This window comes from Dermacentor silvarum, chromosome 1, assembly GCF_013339745.2.
Source record: "Dermacentor silvarum isolate Dsil-2018 chromosome 1, BIME_Dsil_1.4, whole genome shotgun sequence".
Taxonomy (NCBI): domain Eukaryota; kingdom Metazoa; phylum Arthropoda; class Arachnida; order Ixodida; family Ixodidae; genus Dermacentor; species Dermacentor silvarum.
The window spans coordinates 13,358,511-13,378,833 of record NC_051154.1 but is presented as its reverse complement, the minus strand read 5'-3'; the positions used below and the strand labels follow the sequence as shown (position 1 = coordinate 13,378,833).

Here is a 20,323-nt window from a genome sequence, read left to right as displayed (position 1 = left end):
GTGTGACATATTAGGAATTTTAAAGAATAATTTCGCAAATATAACCACTTTTCCGTAAAAATTGAGCCAACATTCGTAAAATCGTAAGACGGGTCCAAATTCGTACACTTTACGGAAACTTCTGAAGAGTTGGCAGGTATGCTATGGTCACCCTGCACTGTTCAGAGGGCGCTACGACGTTTACATTTTTTCATCCCAGCGTCGCCGACACCGGCCGCTAGAGAGGTGATGAAAATGATACGCCATTCCAAACAATAGCGGTCACTTTTCGTCACTGATCCGAGTGTTATGCCCTGCGTATGCGCACTTTCAACGTTTTCACTACTCGGACAGTCTTGCCTCGTGATAAGCAATCGAAAGTGTCACGGCCAATGTATACAGCGTCTCCAGTTTTGCTTCGCCCACTCGCTAGGCTGTATTCTGGCGCTGCTTTCAACTCTGCAAAGCTTTAGCGCAGGGTGCCTATAATGAATGCTACGTTCGCATAAGACGCAGTGCGACACGTGCAATGGGCTGAACGTCCACACAGCAAGATCAGAAACATTGCGTGCACACGTTACGCACGCACGCGGGAGGGCAGTGTACTCATATTTTTAAGGCTTCCGGTAGGCACATATGCCCAAGTTTTCAAAGCTTTAAAGTTGCATCAGAAAATAAGCAAAGTACGATGCACACATGAGCCACAGACTTAACAATCTTGGCATATAATTCTAACATAGGAGAAAACTGAAAGACAAAGCCGGACAACTATCTGTATTAAAAGGGGCAACGTGCAATATGCCCGGGATGTCCATGGTAGGATATCCCAAATTGAACGTCCGGCAAAGATCCCATTCGTCTCTTAAACCATGCACGGACACTGGGACATGATTTGTATGTCCTACGCACAAAGTGTTTTCAGTGAGTCTAATTCGCAGCTCTTTGCACTGCGTTATGCTGTCACTAGGCTGTACAGCCGGTATTGCTTGCTTTTTGTATTAGGCTGTATATACTTTATTTGGCTGTTCAGATACCGGAAGACGCATGTTCGTTCGCTGAGAGTAGCCCATATGTGTCATCTTGCCAAGTGTACGCTCCGTTATTCGCTTAACCACGCAAAAAGCTCGAGCAAAAATGTATGCACAGTCGAGTCTCTAAAACCACTAACACATACAAAAAAGCGGAACAGGTAGTTAAGCGAAAGTTCACAGAGTGGTAGAAACTGCTGCAGAATACGTTGCCGAGAGGACAAAGCGAAACAGTCAACTGATGTGGCACAACAGCAGGGGAATGTAGATACAAAGTGGTGTTTGAACATCCATTGTCACATACGTTTAGCACTGTAAATGAATAAATGACAAATAAAACAACTCTGGCTGCATGCTCGCGAATGCACACTATATTGCCCCTAGAGGGCATTGAGCTGCAGTTCGACTGCAGCTCCGCGTTCCAATCACCTTTGTCCACACCTGTACGGCTCCGCACGAAGTGACTGACGATGTGCAAGGCGAGCTGTGTCCCTAATCAGCAAAGCGGAAGAAAATTGCAGCTTAGAATTCACAGTCCCAGCTCGTACAGCACAACAGAATAGTGCACAGTCATATGTGCAGTCATATGTGCACGACATCGACGACACAGACGCTCATTTTGCGGCCAGTTTCGGTTTCAAGAAGCCTGCCAAGGGCAACTAATTGTTCGCATAGCTCCCACATAAACACCGATATTGAAAATTTGTTCGTTGAGATAGGTAGCGTCGAGGACGGGCCCCAAAGAACTCATTTACTGTAGCCACTTATTCTTGAGAATTAGGAAGTTAATTACCGTAACTTCGCTAATTACGCATGTAAGTGCGAAAATTGCTCTGTATCTAGAGGCCACCAATCCATACACTCGATAAGTAAACATAATGTGGCCAAGATTTATGTTCTAAAATTAAAAATTTGGTGCAACTAAAAAAAAAAAAAACCTGTATATTTCTGGCATGACGTTGCCAATTGCCATAGCATATATTTCACTCAGCATGATGACAACACTATAAATGCTAGCTGAAATGTGTTGCATGTGGTTTACAGGATGAACCAGAAATTCTATGGTACCCATTACTGTATGAAATGCATGCTACATGCTTCACAACACCACATCAAATAGAGTAGATCAATTTTATTTTATTTTTTTGTAGCTTGGTTTGCACTCCTTTGGGAAGACATGCTGAAAGGATGTATGCAGAGTTCGTTTGGTGCACACTACGTAGAAAATGTCAAAATGCAAGCTTCATATGCTAGGCTTTTACATAAGTTTATGCTTAACTCCAAGAGAAATGACTGAAATCAACACAGCATAAAACAGCCAATGAAGACAACACTTGATATCGCTGAACCATCTTTAGTGAATTTTCAGAGAGAATGCCAATGACAAAAGGTTCAAGGGTAATGGTGCCCCACTCAATACTTAGCATGACAAGAGGAATGTTTCTTCTCTTCATCATCTGAGTCGTTCTCAGATTTCTGGAAGCAAGAAAGATGACTGACACTGTACTGCTGACCTAGAACTCAGACAACTTTTATTGAGCCACGAAAATACACCCACAAACGCAGAGCACAACCCACTAATGCAAAGTATGATTGTCAGCTCTTACTTTTCATTTGAATTCAAGCTGTCGCAATGTGCATGTTGTACTGTGAACCCCAATGCATCACTAATCCCCAATGCACAAACATTTTGGGACAGGCATTGAAATGTACACTGGTTAGATGCATGAACATGTACACAATACTTGTATACAAAAAGCAAAATACTCTAGCACTCCACATCACAGTGAAAATAAAAATAAAATGTCTATTACCTACTACAGATTTACACAGAATGTTAGCTTTACACTTTCAGAAATTAAAACCATAGCCCTGACTGAAAAATTAAACATCTGAAACATACATAAGATGCCAGTTAAACATTTATCTTCAACACAAAACAGGAGTTATGCCAAATCATCAAGGTCCTGGTCACATGAATATGCAGCATGACAGCTCACGTTGCCATCCTCCATCAGAGCTGTGTGCACGTGCTGCAGGTTTCATTTAAGGGAAAATATTCTAGTGGAGTGGACTTTGACAAGTGCTTGGCAAACTTGGACTGACTGGCTACAGGAAACTGAATGGGGGTGTAGGTTTGTCAACCAAGGGACCACCAAATCTCCTCAAGTGGCGAGACATCAGTTCCGCTTTTCACGCCTGCTACTCTCCTGGAACGGGACAAAGGGGGGCCATCGTTAAGGAAAAGGGGATGTGGAAGCAGCAGTGCAAGTGCTCTTTCAATACCATGAGCCAACAATGGGCAGGGGTGAGCAGGGCATGGAAGTGTAGCAAATCAAGCAGGAAACAAGGTGCACATTAAATGGAAAGCACAGCTAAGGCAGAAAGCTGAGCGTAGTCTTTTTTTTTTTTTTGCAAGCTGCACTGCCTCACCTTAGTTCCATTCCTCTGAGACTGCACAAGGTACAACAAACAAAAACCAACTCACAACATCGAATTGACAACCTCAAAAAAGATTACCGACTAAATATGTGCCAGAAAACTACTGATAACATAGATTGTCACTGTAATAGATGAAATGCACGCAATCTTACCTTCTGAGTCAAAATGATGAGCAGGCGTCTAAAGATGCTAATGAAGTCCAGGAACAAGTCCAGAGAGTGTCTGCAACAGAGAAGATGGCTTTAGTTACTACATAGCACACACAAGCACAAGCCAATTGCTAGAAGATCAAGCTGAGGCCTGCTGCACACTCAATAACAGTTTTCTTGTTCACTTAGTGACTGATGCATTACTTGATAACAAAAGCTGGTACAAGGACGCTTTCAGATCATCTCTATGAGCACACTCAGAACATGGAGACACCAGCCGGTTTCAAAGCAAGGGTGTTGGGCCACCAGGTAATGCTTCAGTGCAATTTGGTAGCCTTGCAAAGTGCAGAATCTTTTATCTCTGAAAGTACACACGGCACATTTCCAGCAGTTTAATGAACGTGCTTCTGAGAAACTACCGTGTCTCACATTATGATTATGTTATTCTATTTGGCATCTTCCATTTTTACTGAACTACCATTAGGTTAACTGATTATTCCGTGCACTCTCTTCAGGTTCTTCAGCCCAAATGCTTTTGTAGGGAAAAAATAAAAGTGCTTAACTGACTACAAGTGACAACAACCGACAAGAAACTGTTGTATGTTCTGCCATGTGCAAGATAGTTTAGGCAAATGCATTACAAAAACAGAAGGTACACTTAACACATTAAAAAAATTTGATGAGGACTAAAAGTGCCAAGTTGTATGCATTGAACATGATATCACTAATTGTAGCCAATTTCCGTGCCTACATCAAAACAAGCATCTTGTGGAGCAATCATCCTAAACATTACTAAAGTTTTGGATTTAGCCATGAAAACATTTACAATGAAGTCAGGTCTCTGAAAGTTCAACCTGAAGCTCCTTGTGAGGTTTATTATTGCAATAGCAATTATATGGACACTCTAGGTGCATTTCTGCCGCCGTCGCCGTGATGTTCCGTATACAGTCCAAGGATGATAACATTGTCGCCACACTGTTACGAACGGCCAGCGACCTTCAACCCTCCCCTGCTTTCCTGCGACGAATCGCCTCGTGGAGTTGAAAATACGTCCCACAGGAAAGACCAGCGGTGACAGTATGGCGATACACGTTTCGATGAATACGTGGTTGCTAAATGCTACTTCGTCGCCGACCTCGACGCAGGGAGTGAGAAACTCTTGGGAAAGTGCGTTCTACACTGCTTCGATATGGCCGCTGCTAGCCGCCACAGCTGTTAGACAGACGAAACAGCTAACTGTTGGGCCATCCTAGGAGTCAACACGCACCAGATTGGGTCAAGCGCGACATGTCCTGTCTACAAGCGTCCCCTCCGTTCTCCGCGACAGTGAGCCGTGTGTGCCAGAGCCTACTTTTCCAAGCGTGTTCAGGAAATAAAGGTGCAGGAGTGATTATGTCTTACCCTCACCCTCACGGAGGAACCTTCGGTGAGTTTCAAGGCTCCGGTTGGAGGAAGGTGTGCCCGCAGGTTTCCCTGGCCTAGGGATCTAGGGAGGACGTTTAAGTGGACGTTTGCAGCTCATCTAGAGTGCTCTCCCTTCTGCTCCGAGATGTAGCTGGTGCCCTCCCAGAACGATCTAGTCTGGTCAGATGTAGTAGTGCCGACATGTTATGATGCACTGCGCCCCCGTGTACGATGATCCCTTGTTGTGTAAATAAATTTGCCTCTCCTATGTAAATAAACCCCCTGTTCTGTTTACCCTACCTCTCGACCTCGTACTCTTCACGAAAGAAGCAATTATCATCAAGTCTGCTCGGACGACAGCGTGGGCTTGCTAAGCCTCCGTCTGACGCCCTGGTAGCATAGGCCAACTACCCGTTACGTGATGCACCGGTGGCGTAGGCTAGACAGCGACCCTCAGTTTGACGTCGGACTTCGAGACCACGACTCCCAAACCCTACAGTGCCGTATGCTGTATGTGCGAATGAAAGTATGCAAAGGTGAGCCGACAATGATGGCTCAATTTCGCGTGTGCAAGGGGGGAAAGAGGGGAGGAAGTGTGCCGTCTTCCATTGTGCGCAAGGCACCAGGAGGGAGGAGAAGGGGGGTCGGGCCCTATCTTGCAAACAACCTGCGATGGGGACACAGTGCGCCGAGTGCTCACAGCTTCGTGTGCACTGTGTTCTCGCTGCTTAGTTCACATTGAAGCCAGAGGCAGCACGAAGGTCAATTCACTCGCTGCGGCCGCCGCGCTTTCTCACTCCAGCGATTTTACAGCGAGTGCGTGCGGTCATTGAGTGAGATGTGTTCATGTATGCTTGTGCGTGCATAATACCAAGCTTGTTAATTTAGTGAGTAAGCAAATGTTTACGAGTTTAGACGGCGAATAAAACTACTATCCTTACTTAGTATGGCTGTCTACTAATTTGCTATCGCAACCGATGCTTCACCTTTCGGGCGAAACTGCGACTTATTTAGCGCACTGCAGTTGAAAGCGCACCACATGGTTGTCTTTTAAACACCAAAGTCTTGTACAAATTTACCTCAAAATGTAAAATCAAGCCTCCCAAATGCCTTTTTGAATGTTCTCTAAACTTCTAATCTCCAAACAGCTAATCTCAAATTATCGAATGCGAATAAGTGCAGCAAGTTTGGCCAGAGAGGGTCTTATAAATAGAAGGCTTTTTGCCTTTGTTTTCCCCCTCCAATTTGTGCAGCTTTCCATTTCTTGGCTAAACATGCCCAATGCACTCTAACAAGAACAATTCAACATGTTAGCCATGAGGATTTGCAGCCTCAGCAGGGTTCATACAGGTTTCCAAGAAAAAAATTCAAGGACTTTTCAAGGACCTTTCAAAAAATTTTAATATTTATTACGGTAGTTCACACACGTTACATTTTATTGGACAGAACAAAGGAAAGTGATTTCACTTAGTGCACGTCTTTCAGTTTCTTTTCTATTTGCGTCTTAACGCTGCTGAGTTCTTCAGCCTTGCGGTCTTTCTCAAGATGTTTGATTTCACCACGTGCATGTTGTCACCAGTTCTCTCAGCCTTTTCCGCATATCCATCTGCAGAGGCCGTTAAATCGGCAACAACAGCCTCAAGCTTCTTTGTCTTCGTCTGCAACCCTTCAACTTCTTCCATAATTGTGCGCCTTTTTGTCTGCTTTGAGTTTTCCTGGTACCGTTTCTTTTCCGATTCCAAGTGTGCACCTTAATGCTGCCTCACTGCGGACACGGCTATTCTGAGTTCTTTTGTTATAGGAACATTCAAAATTCCACCTGCCCTGTCCACTGCGTCACATATGATGTGCTGTGAAATGTATGACAAACCTTTCAGATTCTCTACGGAGATCTGGCGTTACTGCGAGCACGCCATGGCTATGCTACAGGGTCTGATGTATCTGGCGCAACCCAAAGTTTGTAATCGTCGTTGCTGAGCCAAGCGCTTTGGAAATTACATTTCCCAGGCATTATTCTGAACTATGCACACCACAACCGAAACGGGGGGAAAAGCAAACAAAGCGTCGACGGCATCGGAGTGCACACGCACAGATAAACAAAGCACAATGTCGCCAAGAGACAACACTGAGGCTATGAGGCTGTACCTGTTTCTAGTGGGTTGCCAATAAATCCAGCCCAAGGCAAACCCCCCAAAAAGTGAAATACTACCAAATTCAACTGTTCAGATTCATGTAACTGCTTTTTCGTTACAAATAAGCATGATGGCACAACTGCATGATGGCACAACTTGTATTTTTTCAGAGGAGATCGAGATGCTCTAGCCTCATTGTGGCCAGCAACTTATGGCTTTTGGCCAACCCTGAAGTCGAAGCAAGCCAGAGGGAAAAAAATATTGTGCAGCGGACGTGCACTCGCCTGTTCCTTGCGCAGGAAGTTTGACTTTAGCGTTGCGGAAAGCAATGAAGCTTGCCGGGACCACCCTCAACCGCCATATAATGCGAGTCGCACAGTCGGACCCCATAAAAACCCCAAGAATTCAAGGGTTCTCAAGGACGGAAAAGAAATTCCAGGACTTTCAAGGCCTTGAAAACGGAACTTTCAATTTCAAGGGTTTTCAAGGATTTCAAGGACCTGTGCGCACCCTGCTCAGAAGACAAAGTTTGCTGTTTCTTTCAATTTCATATGGTTGTCCATCCCATCAATTGTTTAATGCTCAATCTTATCAACAAAAATCAATAGAAAATGGTGCCATGGATGAGTGTCACTGATACAATTATGGACAAAAGCAACACTGAAGTGACCATGACATGTTCAGTTTTTGTGGTTCTATTACTGTTTTAGAGTGATCCTCAACATCCCTTACACTGTCAGTTTTTCAAATTTGGCACCCAGTGAATTTTCCCCCGAAAATCTGCCATGGTGATATACGTGATGCAACTTTTTGTAACAGCTAAGGTACCACCACACGTGACACAGTGGCGGTCACAAGGGGGGTAGAGTCGCCAATTTCCTGCACCATGATGCTTTTTTTGAAAGATCATTCCCCATCAGATCCAGCAGACAATTTTAACGTGTCTTGAACCCAGGCACTAAAATGAATGTTGTCGTCCTCCCACTCATTTTCACCCATGTCAGACATACATTTTTATCATCAAGCCAAGGTCGAGAAATGCATTTGAAGTTAAATTCACAGTTATTCAAAGAAGCGGAGTTATTGACAACCAAACATACCATTCGCGGTGCTTCTGTTCCTTCAATGATTTGCACTGCGAAGGGTACGGCAGAGCAGGGTGTGCCCACAATGCATCGCCTACTGAACATCACTGTGGCGCACAGTCAGTTCGAATTTGATTTTGGATGTTCGTGTAGATGTCACTCACTTCCAATTTTGCCACCTACGATGCGCCAAACATGGTTGTCCACAGCTAGCTGTAGTGTGCACGCACAGCCAGTGGATGGCCTCGTTGCGGCACTTGCAGCAGCCGCGTTATCTAAACTATGCAGCTACATGCAACTGCAGCGCTTGCTTTGTGCACGACAAAGCTAGAGTGCGCGCTCACGCTTATATGCTTCTGTTTTGCCGTGCTACATGGTGCGAGCAGACTTTGTCCTGCACCAGCCTGACGAATGGATAGTGTACACATCCAACTGGTGTATTTTGAAGCTCTATCAATGCCTCATTACGAAGTAAAATCTGCCAAGGCATCTAGCGAGGAGTGTGGTCTGACCTTAAGTTTCACATGGTTCGATGCTAGTTGAGTGTTCAAAACTGGTTGAAATTAGCGAGACCCGACAGCTACAACACCGATAAGCAGGACTGCCAAAGTTTAATTCCTACGCGGGCGGCCACAACCGACCGTGAGCAGACTATAGTCAGCTTCTTACGGAAGTAAGTCATCCTTATCAAATTTCGAAAGCAAAGGTTTTCAATTACTTCAGCCTGTTTATTAAACTGCGTCAGTAAATATACAAAGTAACAGTAGGAAGAAGTGCACTGATCCAAACACCCTTGTTGATTGATGTCAGCTATCGGCCAGTAGCAGCCAGAAGCGGGAATCTGCTATATTACGAAATAAAACATCCAGAAAAAGAGCGAGGAGCAAGCTTGTGTTGAGAAGAGCGTTTGAGAGAAAGGTGACTATGATCCACTTGCAAGATCCACGCACCGAGCACAACTGCAAAATTTGGCCGAGATGTTCACAGCAGCATATGCTATCCATGGACTGTTTTTTCACCAAGCCTGAGGGGTGGTTCAGGGCCCTCTTTAAGAGTGCTGAAATCTAGGCCTTCGTTTTTGAGTAAAAGACACAAGGTGTGATTCAAGTATAGCGAAGCAGCTGTAGTGCACACCGCCGCCAAATGCTACCAGCAAGACCCACCGATCACTCAATTATGATGTACTCCAGCAGAACATTTTGATTCATTAACTTTTACCGGGAGTTATCAACGGTCTCCTGAACTCTCATCTCATTATAAGAAGCAGTTGAGGAGAAAAATATCAAATAGCACGGGCTCACGTTGAACACATTCTCATTTTGCTCCATGTGGCTATTCAAAAACTCGCGAATGCAGTCCATGCTGAATGAAATGTTTGAGTTGTTCTAGCTTCATCTTTTGTTTCTTTTACCATGTTTGTGGCATTTTTGATTTTTGTTTCTTCTTATTTGAAGACATCGGAACCAAAAGTTATTTTAGAACTTATGCTTTCCAGAGATGGTCAGCATATTGCACTCCAGTTTGACATTGCATTTCAACTTAGTGAGTGAGCAGAAGTATTTGAGGGTGAGAACCTTGGCAGTCATCGTGTCACTTGTGGCACCATGCTCATGGGCCCACCCAGCAGCTGCCTATAGCTTTTTACATAATTGATCTATGTGCCAAGTGAGCAGAGCAGAGAAAGCTAGTGTGTAGGCAGATATCACAAAACTGAATGTTTGCAGTATGACTCAAACGACTGGTGACACACAGAAAACATGGCAGGGGCTTTGCATTGGTCGCAACACTACGGCTAAGAGATTTAACTGCAAATACCGATCTTGGAAGCTTTACCTGAATTGTGAGGTCGCAGCAACATGCATCAACACACGCAGGGTGGTGCAGCGTAAAGCTATGAGCGCAGCCCGTTGGCGTTCAGAGGGGTGGAAGGGCGATGGGAGAGAGTTGCATGAGGCTCGCGATGCAGAAAAGGCTGGAAAATGGTGTGAGGCGCATGCAACGGCTCCAATTTTTTTATTTTATTTTCAAGGATTTCGCATTCCATTCTCTTTCGTCACGGACACTCAGACTTCACTGCTTCTAACCAATAATTGTGGCACAGGGCATTGTAGTAAGTAGGTTATTTCACCATAAACACAAAAGTTGATGGTACAGCAGCTTCTCATTGTTATAACCAATATATTGTTGCCCGAAGGACGAGTCAGTAAGACGAGCAACTATTTACAGGTTATATTTCCAACAGCTGTTGCAGCGCTGACCGGTTAGATTCACCGCGCGAGCCCCCCCCCCCCCCCAGCTCGTTCTTCCTCTTTTCTCAAGTGATGGCGCCCGCGCGCCGCGTTCAGACAATCAAATACCACACGCATGTAGCATAGTCCCCCGGCGGCAGAAGCGACGTCTCGGAGCGTCTAAATATCATCACTAGGAGGGTGATGCTGCTTCAGTCGTGTAATGTGCACGATATCACTGGACTGGGACTATCAGGGGCTATCTCGTAGGTGATGGGAGTCATGGCACGAAGCACTCAGAATGGGCCTGTGTAACGAGGCAGCAGTTTTTCAGACAGGCCAACCTGACGCGACCGAGACCATAGAAGCACCAAAGAGCCAGGCGGGAAGTGCACGTCTCGGTGTCACCAGTCGTACAAACGCCTTTGACTCTCTTGGGAGTTCAGAAGGTGGTCACGGGCAATTTCCCTTGTGTGGGCAGCACGGGCGATGGCGTCAAGTGCATATTCACGGGTCGGTGCCGCGTGAACAGGGAGGGTTGTGTCGAGGGGCAGTGCTGGTTCTCGGCTGAACAGAAGGAAAAATGGGGAATAACCGGCTGTGTCGTGGCGCGAGGAATTATACGCAAACGTGACAAACGGTAGAGCGAGGTCCCAGTCTGTGTGGTCTGAAGAGACATACTTCGCAAGCATGTCTGTGAGACGCTCCGTGAGGCCATTTGTTTGCAGATGGTATGACATGGATAGCTTGTGCCTCACGGCACATGACTGCAGGATGTCCGCGATAACTTTTGATAGGAATGTCCGGCCACGGTCTGTGAGAAGTTGTCGCGGAGCTCCATGTAATAAAATCACGTCATGTAGAAGAAAATCGGCGACATCTGGGGCGCAGCTTGTAGGGAGCGCTCGGGTGATGGCGTAGTGTGTGGTGTAATCTGTGGCTACAGCGATCCACCTGTTCCCAGAGGTAGAAAAAGAAAAAGGACCAAGTAAGTCTAAACCAACCCGAAAGAATGGCTCCGCGGGAATGTCGAGTGGTTGAAGGTACCCAGAAGGGAGCATCGATGGTGTCTTGCGTCGCTGGCATTTCTCACGCAGCTACGTATCTCGAACGGAGTGAGCAAGCCCTGGCCAAAAGAAGCGTCGGCGGATCCGATCGTAGGTACGTGACACACCGAGGTGACCGGCAGTGGGGAGGTCGTGAAGTTCGTGGAGAACAGCCGAGCGAAGGTGTTTAGGGATCACAAGGAGTAATGCTGGGCCGTTGGGGTGAACATTGTGGCGGTAGAGTACGCCATCTTGACGATTGCAGGCAGTCAATGATGATACGCAAGGACGGGTCACGGCGCTGCTCGTCGGCGACATAGCAGCAGTGGAAAAACAGAGAACGCAGGCGTTGGTGTCAGTATCAGACGTAGAGGCCGGGTCTTCGACTGGGTAGCGAGAGAGGCAATCTGCATCCTGGTGTTGGCGTCCCAACTTGTACGTCACTGTGTAGAGATATTCTTGTAGTCAGAGGGCCCAATGACCGAGCCGGCCAGTAGGATCCTTGAGCGACGAAAGCCAACAGAGCGCATGATGGTCTGTGATTACTGAGAAGGGCTTGCCATATAAATATGGGCGAAACATTGAAACAGGAGATGGCTAGCGTAGGCTATAACGCGGTCGTGTCCATGTTGTCGTTGCTCTAAGACGGCGCCGATCCCATAACCACTGGCATCGGTTCGGACCTCTGGAGGTGCGGATGGGTCAAAGTGGGCCAAGATCGGTGGATTGGCGAGAATCGCGATAAGGCGTGAAAATGCGGCAGCCTGAGGGGAACCCCACGTAAAAGGCACATCTTTCTTCAGAAGTTCAGTGAGTGGTCGAGCGATTGCTGCGAAATCTTTCACGAGCCGTCTGTAATAAGAACAGAGCCCCACAAAACTCCGGACGTCTTTGACAGACTGAGGTACAGGAAAAGCGGTTACTGCTCAAACCTTCTCCGCGTCGGGTTGTGGGGGATGTCAGTACATTCAGCAGTACTGACATCCCCCACGATTTCATCGAAATTCTACCTCAAAGCCTCAAACAACCCACCCTATACGTGTTGAATGTTTGCAGCCTTCCCAATGCTCGACAACACCGCTTTGAGCACATGCTTGCTCAAGCCAAGGCTAACGCCAATAAATTAACAGCCGCTAGTCGTAATGGCCGACTTCAATGCCCCCCTTCAAATGTGGGGCCACTCTGCATCTACCCATAAGGGAAGAACTCTGTGGCAGCACATACAGAATCAAGGTTTCACCATCCACAGTGACTTTACTCTTTCTACCCAGCTAGGAAATAGCGTCAGTAGGGATACATCCCCCGACCTCACCCTAACTCACCACATCACTCAGGCGACGTGGCAAAACCTCCAAAACAACTTAGGAAGCGACCATTACATCCTTGAACTCCATGTAAATTTCAAGCACAGACCACTGGCCATGAAACCACTAAGGCTTACCAATTGGACGGAATTCAGAAAATCTCGCTCCAACACCAACGAAGAAGACATTACCGACATAGAGCAATGGGCAAACGCTTTACCCCCAAGCAGATGTAGAGGCGTATACCATCACTCCCGTTAGATACACCCTTGGCTACAATTGATTCGAAGCTCCTACACATGTGGGAAGCGAAACAAGCCTTACTCAGGAAATGGCTAACAGCCCGTTACAATCAGAAACTCCGAATCAGAATCGTCAAATTGGACTCTCAGATTGAGCAATACGCTATCAAATTGGCGGCACAGCAATGGACTCAGGTTTGCGAAGGAGCACATGGTCATCTTAGCACTAAAAAGACCTGGCAATTGCTCCAGCACCTGCTTGACCCCACCACGTCTAGGACGCATAATAACCACCAAATCAATAAACCGCTTCACGAACATAGAGCGGACCTGCCGACAATGTTCAGTAACTTGGCTTCCAAACATATGCCTCCTCCTACGCAAATCCCCATGCCCGACTATACTGGTGAACCCAATGAGGAACTTTCCAGCCCCATCACAGAAGTGGAGGTTCGACATGCCCTCAACCAAGTGCGAACCACCACGGCACCAGGTCCAGACTCTGTGACAAATAAGATGCTTCGCAACCTCGATGAGCAATCCATACGCAAACTCACCGAGTATTACAACCACTGTCTCGAAGAGGGCGAGATACCCCAACAATGGAAAGCAGCCAAGGTGATCTTCATTCCCAAGCCGAATAAGCCAATTCACATTGATAACTTCCATCCCATCTCTCTCACCTCATGCATAGGAAAGATCTTGGAGCACATAATGCACCTACGCCTCTCCAAATACATCGAAGATAATCGCTTGTTCCCCTCGGAAATGACTGGATTTCGCAAGTCTCTTTCTTGCCAAGATGTCATGCTAAGGCTCAAACAAGACATTATTGAACCGAGTGATGCACGTGACACAAAAGCGTTGCTCGGCCTCGACCTCAAGGGAGCCTTCAATAATGTGTCCCACTTGGCCATTCTACGCGAACGTAACAGTATAAACTGTGGAGAGCGAATCTACCACTATATATGCAGCTTCCTCACGAAGCGCACTGCAACGCTCCAATTAGGCAGCGAAAAATCAGGTCAAATACGTTTAGGAAGCACTGGTACGCCCCAAGGAGCAGTACTCTCCCCTCTCCTCTTCAATTTGGCTATGCGACCTTTAGCTTTCACTCTCAAGAAGATTCCCGACCTCCGATTCACACTGTACGCGGACGATATTAGGCTGTGGATGACCGGAGGTTCAGACGGGCACATCCAAGACACCCTCCAAGCAGCCATTGACCAGATCGAACAAGTAGGTCACGACTTGAATCTTAGGTGCTCCCACACCAAATCAGAGCTTCTCTTTCTGCCCCCCACGAGACGCTTCAGGACATCACCCCCGAATATCGAACTCACGGTTGAAGGGCACTCCATACCCCAGGTAGACAGGATAAGGGTGCTAGGACTTCACCTTCAAGGCAACCGAGCAAATCAGCGTACCTTGCAAGCACTACAAAAAACAGTAGATAACACGCTACGCCTCATAGGAAGGATCTCCAATAAACACGGAGGGCTTCGAGAGAAGGAACTGATTCAGCTCATCCAAGCTTTTGTGCTAAGCAAAATCACCTTCGCACTATACCATATCTCTCACTCTCTAGGAAGGAAGCGGTTACTGTAAACTGCTTGATCCGCAAGATACACAAAATCGCTCTTGGTGTTCCGATTAGAGCATCCACACAAATGGTGATGGCCACAGCCACAATTAATACTTATGAAGAATTAAGCGAAGCACCTCTATCATCGCAATATCACAGACTCTCCATCACTGAAGCTGGGCGTGAGATCCAAACACAACTTCACTACGCTCCACCCCTCAACGAGAACAAGCGACATCAACTTCCTCCGAACATACACGGCCAAGGTTTGCTTAGCACAATCCAACCCCTACCCAGAAACGTGCACCCCGAATTTCACGTCGAACGCCGGAAACTTCGAACCAATGCGCTACAACGCAGCTATGGACAGGCGGAAGGAGTCTACTATGTGGACGCTGCAGCCTATAACACTAAACATCGTTATGCTCAAGCGGTCGTAGACAAGCAGGGCAACACTGTTCGTTCAGCATCAGTCAAGACCACCTCAGCGGGTGACGCAGAAGAGGCCGCCATTGCACTCGCATCGGGGCTACCTGATTGCGATGTCATCATCAGCGACTCGAAGACTGCTATCCGGAACTTCAGTAGCGGCGTGCACTCTCTACTAGTCGCTCACCCGCCGAAAAACTAAACCCAATGACTCCCAACAACAGATCAATAAAGACGCACTCATCACATTCAATGAAATTTGCACACATTACAAACACCAACGCCTAACGTATCCCTCTTGTGGCACCAACTACAAACTCGCACTTTTCTTACCCCACGCACTTTGCACTTATTCTTTCCCGACACATACCCGACATCCAAGTGTCGCTTCTGCCCTGTCCAGACAGCAGATCTCTCCCATATCATGTGGAAATGCCCCATCAAATATCCCCCCCACAACCTCAAACCATTAATTAGTAGTGAGGAGCTGTGGGAGACTGCCCTGCGCAGCTCCAATACCACCCTGCAGGACCGAGTCCTGAGGTGGGCTCAGGAGGTAGCGGAGGCCTACCACGACTGGTAGGCAGACGTCTGGCAGCAGAAGGTGCTAAGACTGGAGCACACAGGCCTCACTCCCCCCCTATCCGTTCACGTCGAGCTGCTGAGTCACGGCGGAGTTTCCCACTTCCTCAGCCATCAAAATTGCCAATCTCTTGACAAGAAGCAGCCACCGTACCGAATGTGCTACATGGCCATAACGTCACGAATAAACGGAGCCGAAGCACAAAAGGCCACTGGCACTGCAGCGCCGTAACCGTAACACCCGTCACAAGCACTGCGAAAATGGCATTGGTTCCTACAAAAAACAAGTTTTGACTTCGGTCAACTTGTCTACGGACTGGATTGAGTCTCGTACAAGGAAAAGTTGCCAACGTAAAACTAAATCATAGCTTTAGGGTATCTGTTTTAAAATGGTCAATTTTGCTGTTATTCGAACGTAATGCAAGGGTTCAGCTCTAGAAACAAAAATAATGAAAACTTACGTTACAATCAGGTAAATACGGTAATATTCTACGAATTCATAAATTAAGCAAGAACTGTTCTTTCTAGAAATTTAGCATGCTTGGTTACCATAAGGTAGTCCAACTTTATAAGCAAGGTAAACTAGTATACTTACCTAATGTAGTCACGCTCGCCACGCTTCCTCTTTTCGATGATGAGCTGGGTGTCATAGAGCACGAAACCACAGAAGAGGGCCACACCAAGGTAAAGGTTGGTCTGAAAGGAGTTCACAGCCATTAGCATACAATGAGCCTGCACAGAGGGCAATCATATTGTGGCACAACAGTTACTACAGAACCGTCTTGCTTTGGTTCATCTTCTTTACAACAGGCATGGCACAAAGGGGCAATGCATAAAGACAATGTCACAGTGACAAAGCAAATCCTGTCAATATTCAAAATAAACTAATGACTAGAAAAATGCAGCTGCATACCTGAAACAAGAAGAATGAGCCCATGAACAGGTTCACCAGGGAGAACAGTGACATGATTGACAGGATTGACATCAATGTTCCTGAAACAAGAAATAGCCAAAAAGTTTTATGCCATCAAACAGGAAAATGATTTCCACCTTTCCTTAATGTACAAAGGTATAGCTCCTGATCTACTGTTTGATTGACTGATTAATAGGGTTTGATGTCCCAAAGCAACAACGGGGCCATGGGAAACACTATAGCAGAGAACTCCGAATTCATTTTGACCCAACGAGGGTTCTTCCAAGTGCACCTAAACCAAAATACATGAGCACTCTTGCATTTCACCTTCATCAAAATGTGGCTGCTACAGCCAGGAATCAAACAGGTGACCTTATGCTCAACAGCTGAATGGAACGCTACTGCCAATTAGCCACCACAATCAGTGCTAGATGATGAGGCAAAAGGTGTGTTGGCAATACCATGGCCTACTAGAACGGATGGTGCACAGTGTCTCGTGCCGTTCGATCTTGGACGCGATGGCAAATGCAAGTCACTTGCGCATTGTCTGCACACAGCTGCAAGAAAGAACTGTGCATGCAATGCATATTGGCATATTCAATGCAAGAATTTTGATCTGCCACACCAAAGAAACGTTGAACCCCGTGGAAAGCGATATACTCAGTGCATATTTTGGCTTGGGAGATGAATATCTGATTATATCCACTAAAATTTTACTATGTTAAAACAAGATTTTAAATACATGAATCTCATGGCAATTTCACGGGAAACTGCATTTACTTCATTACATTCATTATTTTGTTAAATCCCATTTCGTTATGACGAGGTTCGAGTATACCTATACCAGCTGAACCGTAAACCAAGTGAGAACCTCAGAGTTTATCAAGTCATTAGCACCAGAAGTGGTAGTGGTGGCAGCCTTATCAATAAAAAAGCACACGTCATGTAAACATCTAGCAGGTGGAGCATTGGGGACAATGACTTGCCATCGATAGTCCCTAGAATGCACAGTGTTCTGGAAGCACTGCGGTGGGACTGAAATGTTAATACAGTGCAGTCCACATAACAATACCACATAACAATATATCGGTTATAACGATGAGTCGACATAAGAGTGTCAATTTATGCATTCGGGCTATGAGAAAAAAAAACCCATATATAACATTATGTTATTGACAGCATATAGGATGTAACGATTGAAATTTTGCTTCTGGGTGGCGTTATTGATACAGAATAATCGCGAAGTTGGCGTTCCTAAGTTGCCCCTAACCGAGACAGGGCAAGAAGTTTGCCTACGTGAGTTCGTACCTGCCGCCATTACCGCGCATCACGCCCGCGCTCCGATTGCGAAAGAAACGGTGAGCATCGCAAGTTAGCGCAGCGTGCATAAGATGGCACCAGCTGCTTCACGCCCGCGTCACTGGTGGTTGTGCGAGCGGCCATGGAAGAGGAGGAGGAAGGGGGGGGGGGGGGTGGAAGCGATAAGCGAGGGGTGCCTGCGCTCTCTCTCGACGAGCTCAGAATGAGCGGGAGGTGCACCGCTTGAGACAAAACGGCAAATTTTGCAAGACTCGAAGTACAAGCTTGCACAGTCGATGATATCAATGAAAACCGGGAGCGCCACGATCATGAAGGCTCCGATGGGGCAATCGTTCTCGCGAAAGACGGCGGCATTGTACGATGGAGGTGATGACAGCAGCAGCAGTGACAACAAGATTGACAATGGCCCGTCTTTGACACCGACCCCAATGTTCAACCAAAGTCGAATGTCGACGATCGAGTCGCTCATTGAATTTATGCACGCTAAATTATAGCCGCCTGTGTTCGCGCAGCTCATGGACGCGATGCACACGGTGGTTGTGAATCCGAAACTTCCTCGAACGCAAGTGCAGATTTCTATTTCAGCGCACCTTTGAGACGCTATTTAAAGGTATAAACTTATTTTTCACAGCCTAATTTCTACAACGTCGATTTTTTATCGCAAGTGGTAATTTCGGTTTCGGGACTGCAAAGGTACTGTACTTTCCGGTGTAAAGACGCAGTGCGGTGTTTTTCTGAATTTGTCGACTTATGTACGGTTTTTCTTTTTCCGGAAAAACTGCCGTCAAAATCAGATTCGATGTTATGGCCACGCGAAGCGCGCTGGTTGACTTAAGAAACGGGTTCTACGGGTTGTGTGCGCGCTATCGAGGTGGTGGGTACGTTCTTGTGATCAAGTTCCCGAGCGCCATGCGTGAAGGATGGATCAACAACACAAGCGGCGGCAGGCCAACCGCGAGTCGGCCGACCCCGAATACGTCGCATCTGCAGATTGCTGTCAAGATACAGCGTGCGCCACTGCGCAAACTACGCAGTTGCTACCAGAGTACAAGTCCCCCCCTCCCTCCCTCCAACGCTGCCTTCCCATTTTCCTCCCTTGTGCGCAATTCGGCTCACCGTCGTACTCTTTCACTTGCACATACAGCATACGGCGCGCAAGGACGATGTTATTGCCGTTGGACTTTATACAGAACATCGTGGCAACCGCGACGGCAGAAATCCGACTGGAGTGGAAATATATGGCACCCATACACTTGCGCATTACCCGCATTCATGGAGTGAAACGTAACTAATTGTTTTTTATTGCGATAGCAATTATATGGATACTTCAACAGATTTCTGCCGTCGTCCTCGCCGCGCGCCGTATGCGCGAGTGGAAGCGCGCGCTATCACGGAGAGCAAACGCACGGCGGAAAGCAAACGCGACCATCGCGCGAAAGGCCGTGGGGGTATGGAACGGAGGGAGGCGGGGTGACGCTGTGCTGAGGCACCAAAGGCGTATCTTGCAACCGAGCGCAAGGAAAACTGGCCACTCAATCTCCAACGCGAAAGCAAGAAAGCGGGAAGGCAGCGTAGGAGGGAGGGGCAGCTTCTACTTTGCCAACAACTGGGCTTGCACTTTGCCCGCTTGTGGCGGTTGCCCGCACTGTCTCTTATCTCCACACGACTCTGAACTTTCTATGCGCTGTGCATTCGTCGCTCAGTTTCCGTTGAAGCGATAGACCGCATGAACCTTCACCCGCTGCGGCGGCTGCGCTTGGTGCCAGCGTTTTCACAGTCGTTGTCTGCGGTCATTCAGTGTGATCTATTCATGTTTGCTTGTGCACGCTGACACCACGCTTGTTTATTCAGTTAGTAAGCGAATGTGTCCAAGTTTATGCAGCCGATAAAACTACTATCCCTACTCCGAATAGCTCTCTACTAATTTGCTATCGCAATTGATGCTTCGCCTTTCGGGCGAAACAGCGATTTTTTTGTTAAATCGCTTACCAAACGAACAGGTGCGTCATATACGTTTTTTTTCCGGAAAGACTGCCGTTTTGAGGGTGGTGCGTCTTATACAAAGGTGCGACTTATAGACCGGAAAATACGGTTTACTCGGCATTTTTTTTCGGCAGTCCAGATATAGCAATGATCGCTTATAACAATCGAATTTCTCGTTTTCTTCTCGATATCGTTATAAGTGGACTGCACTGTATTTGATTGCCAATAACTCTGCTAGTCCACAAGGCATTCAAATCTCTGTCAAAGAAGTGTTCCACAACTCTGTCACAGAAGTGTTCCACAACTCTGTCAAAGAAGTGTTTCCACAACTCTGTCAAGAAGTGTTCCCACCCTCAAAAAATGGTTCCACAACTCTGTCAAAGAAGTGTTCCACAACTCTGTCAAGAAGTGTTTCCACAACTCTGTCAAAGAAGTGTTCCACAACTCTGTCAAAGAAGTGTTCCACAACTCT

At 46.8% G+C, this 20,323-nt stretch overlaps 1 protein-coding gene across 2 annotated transcripts in view; it reads right to left on the bottom strand.

Moving 5' to 3' along the window:
- Nucleotides 1–2,124: 2,124 nt before the first annotated feature.
- LOC119456989 (probable Bax inhibitor 1) overlaps nucleotides 2,125–20,323 on the bottom strand; it is a 30,532-nt gene continuing 12,333 nt past the window's right edge. The window contains exons 5-8 of one of the 2 annotated variants that reach the window (XM_037718818.2): nucleotides 16,549–16,628; nucleotides 16,231–16,331; nucleotides 3,602–3,671; nucleotides 2,125–2,483 (exon numbers count right to left, since the gene is read on the bottom strand). In XM_037718818.2, coding sequence (XP_037574746.1) covers nucleotides 2,421–2,483; nucleotides 3,602–3,671; nucleotides 16,231–16,331; nucleotides 16,549–16,628 — 314 coding nt within the window. In that variant the 3' untranslated portion in view covers nucleotides 2,125–2,420. Of the gene's footprint in view, nucleotides 2,484–2,514; nucleotides 3,218–3,601; nucleotides 3,672–16,230; nucleotides 16,332–16,548; nucleotides 16,629–20,323 lie in introns of those variants that run through there. The other variant, XM_037718825.2, reaches the window with a different exon arrangement.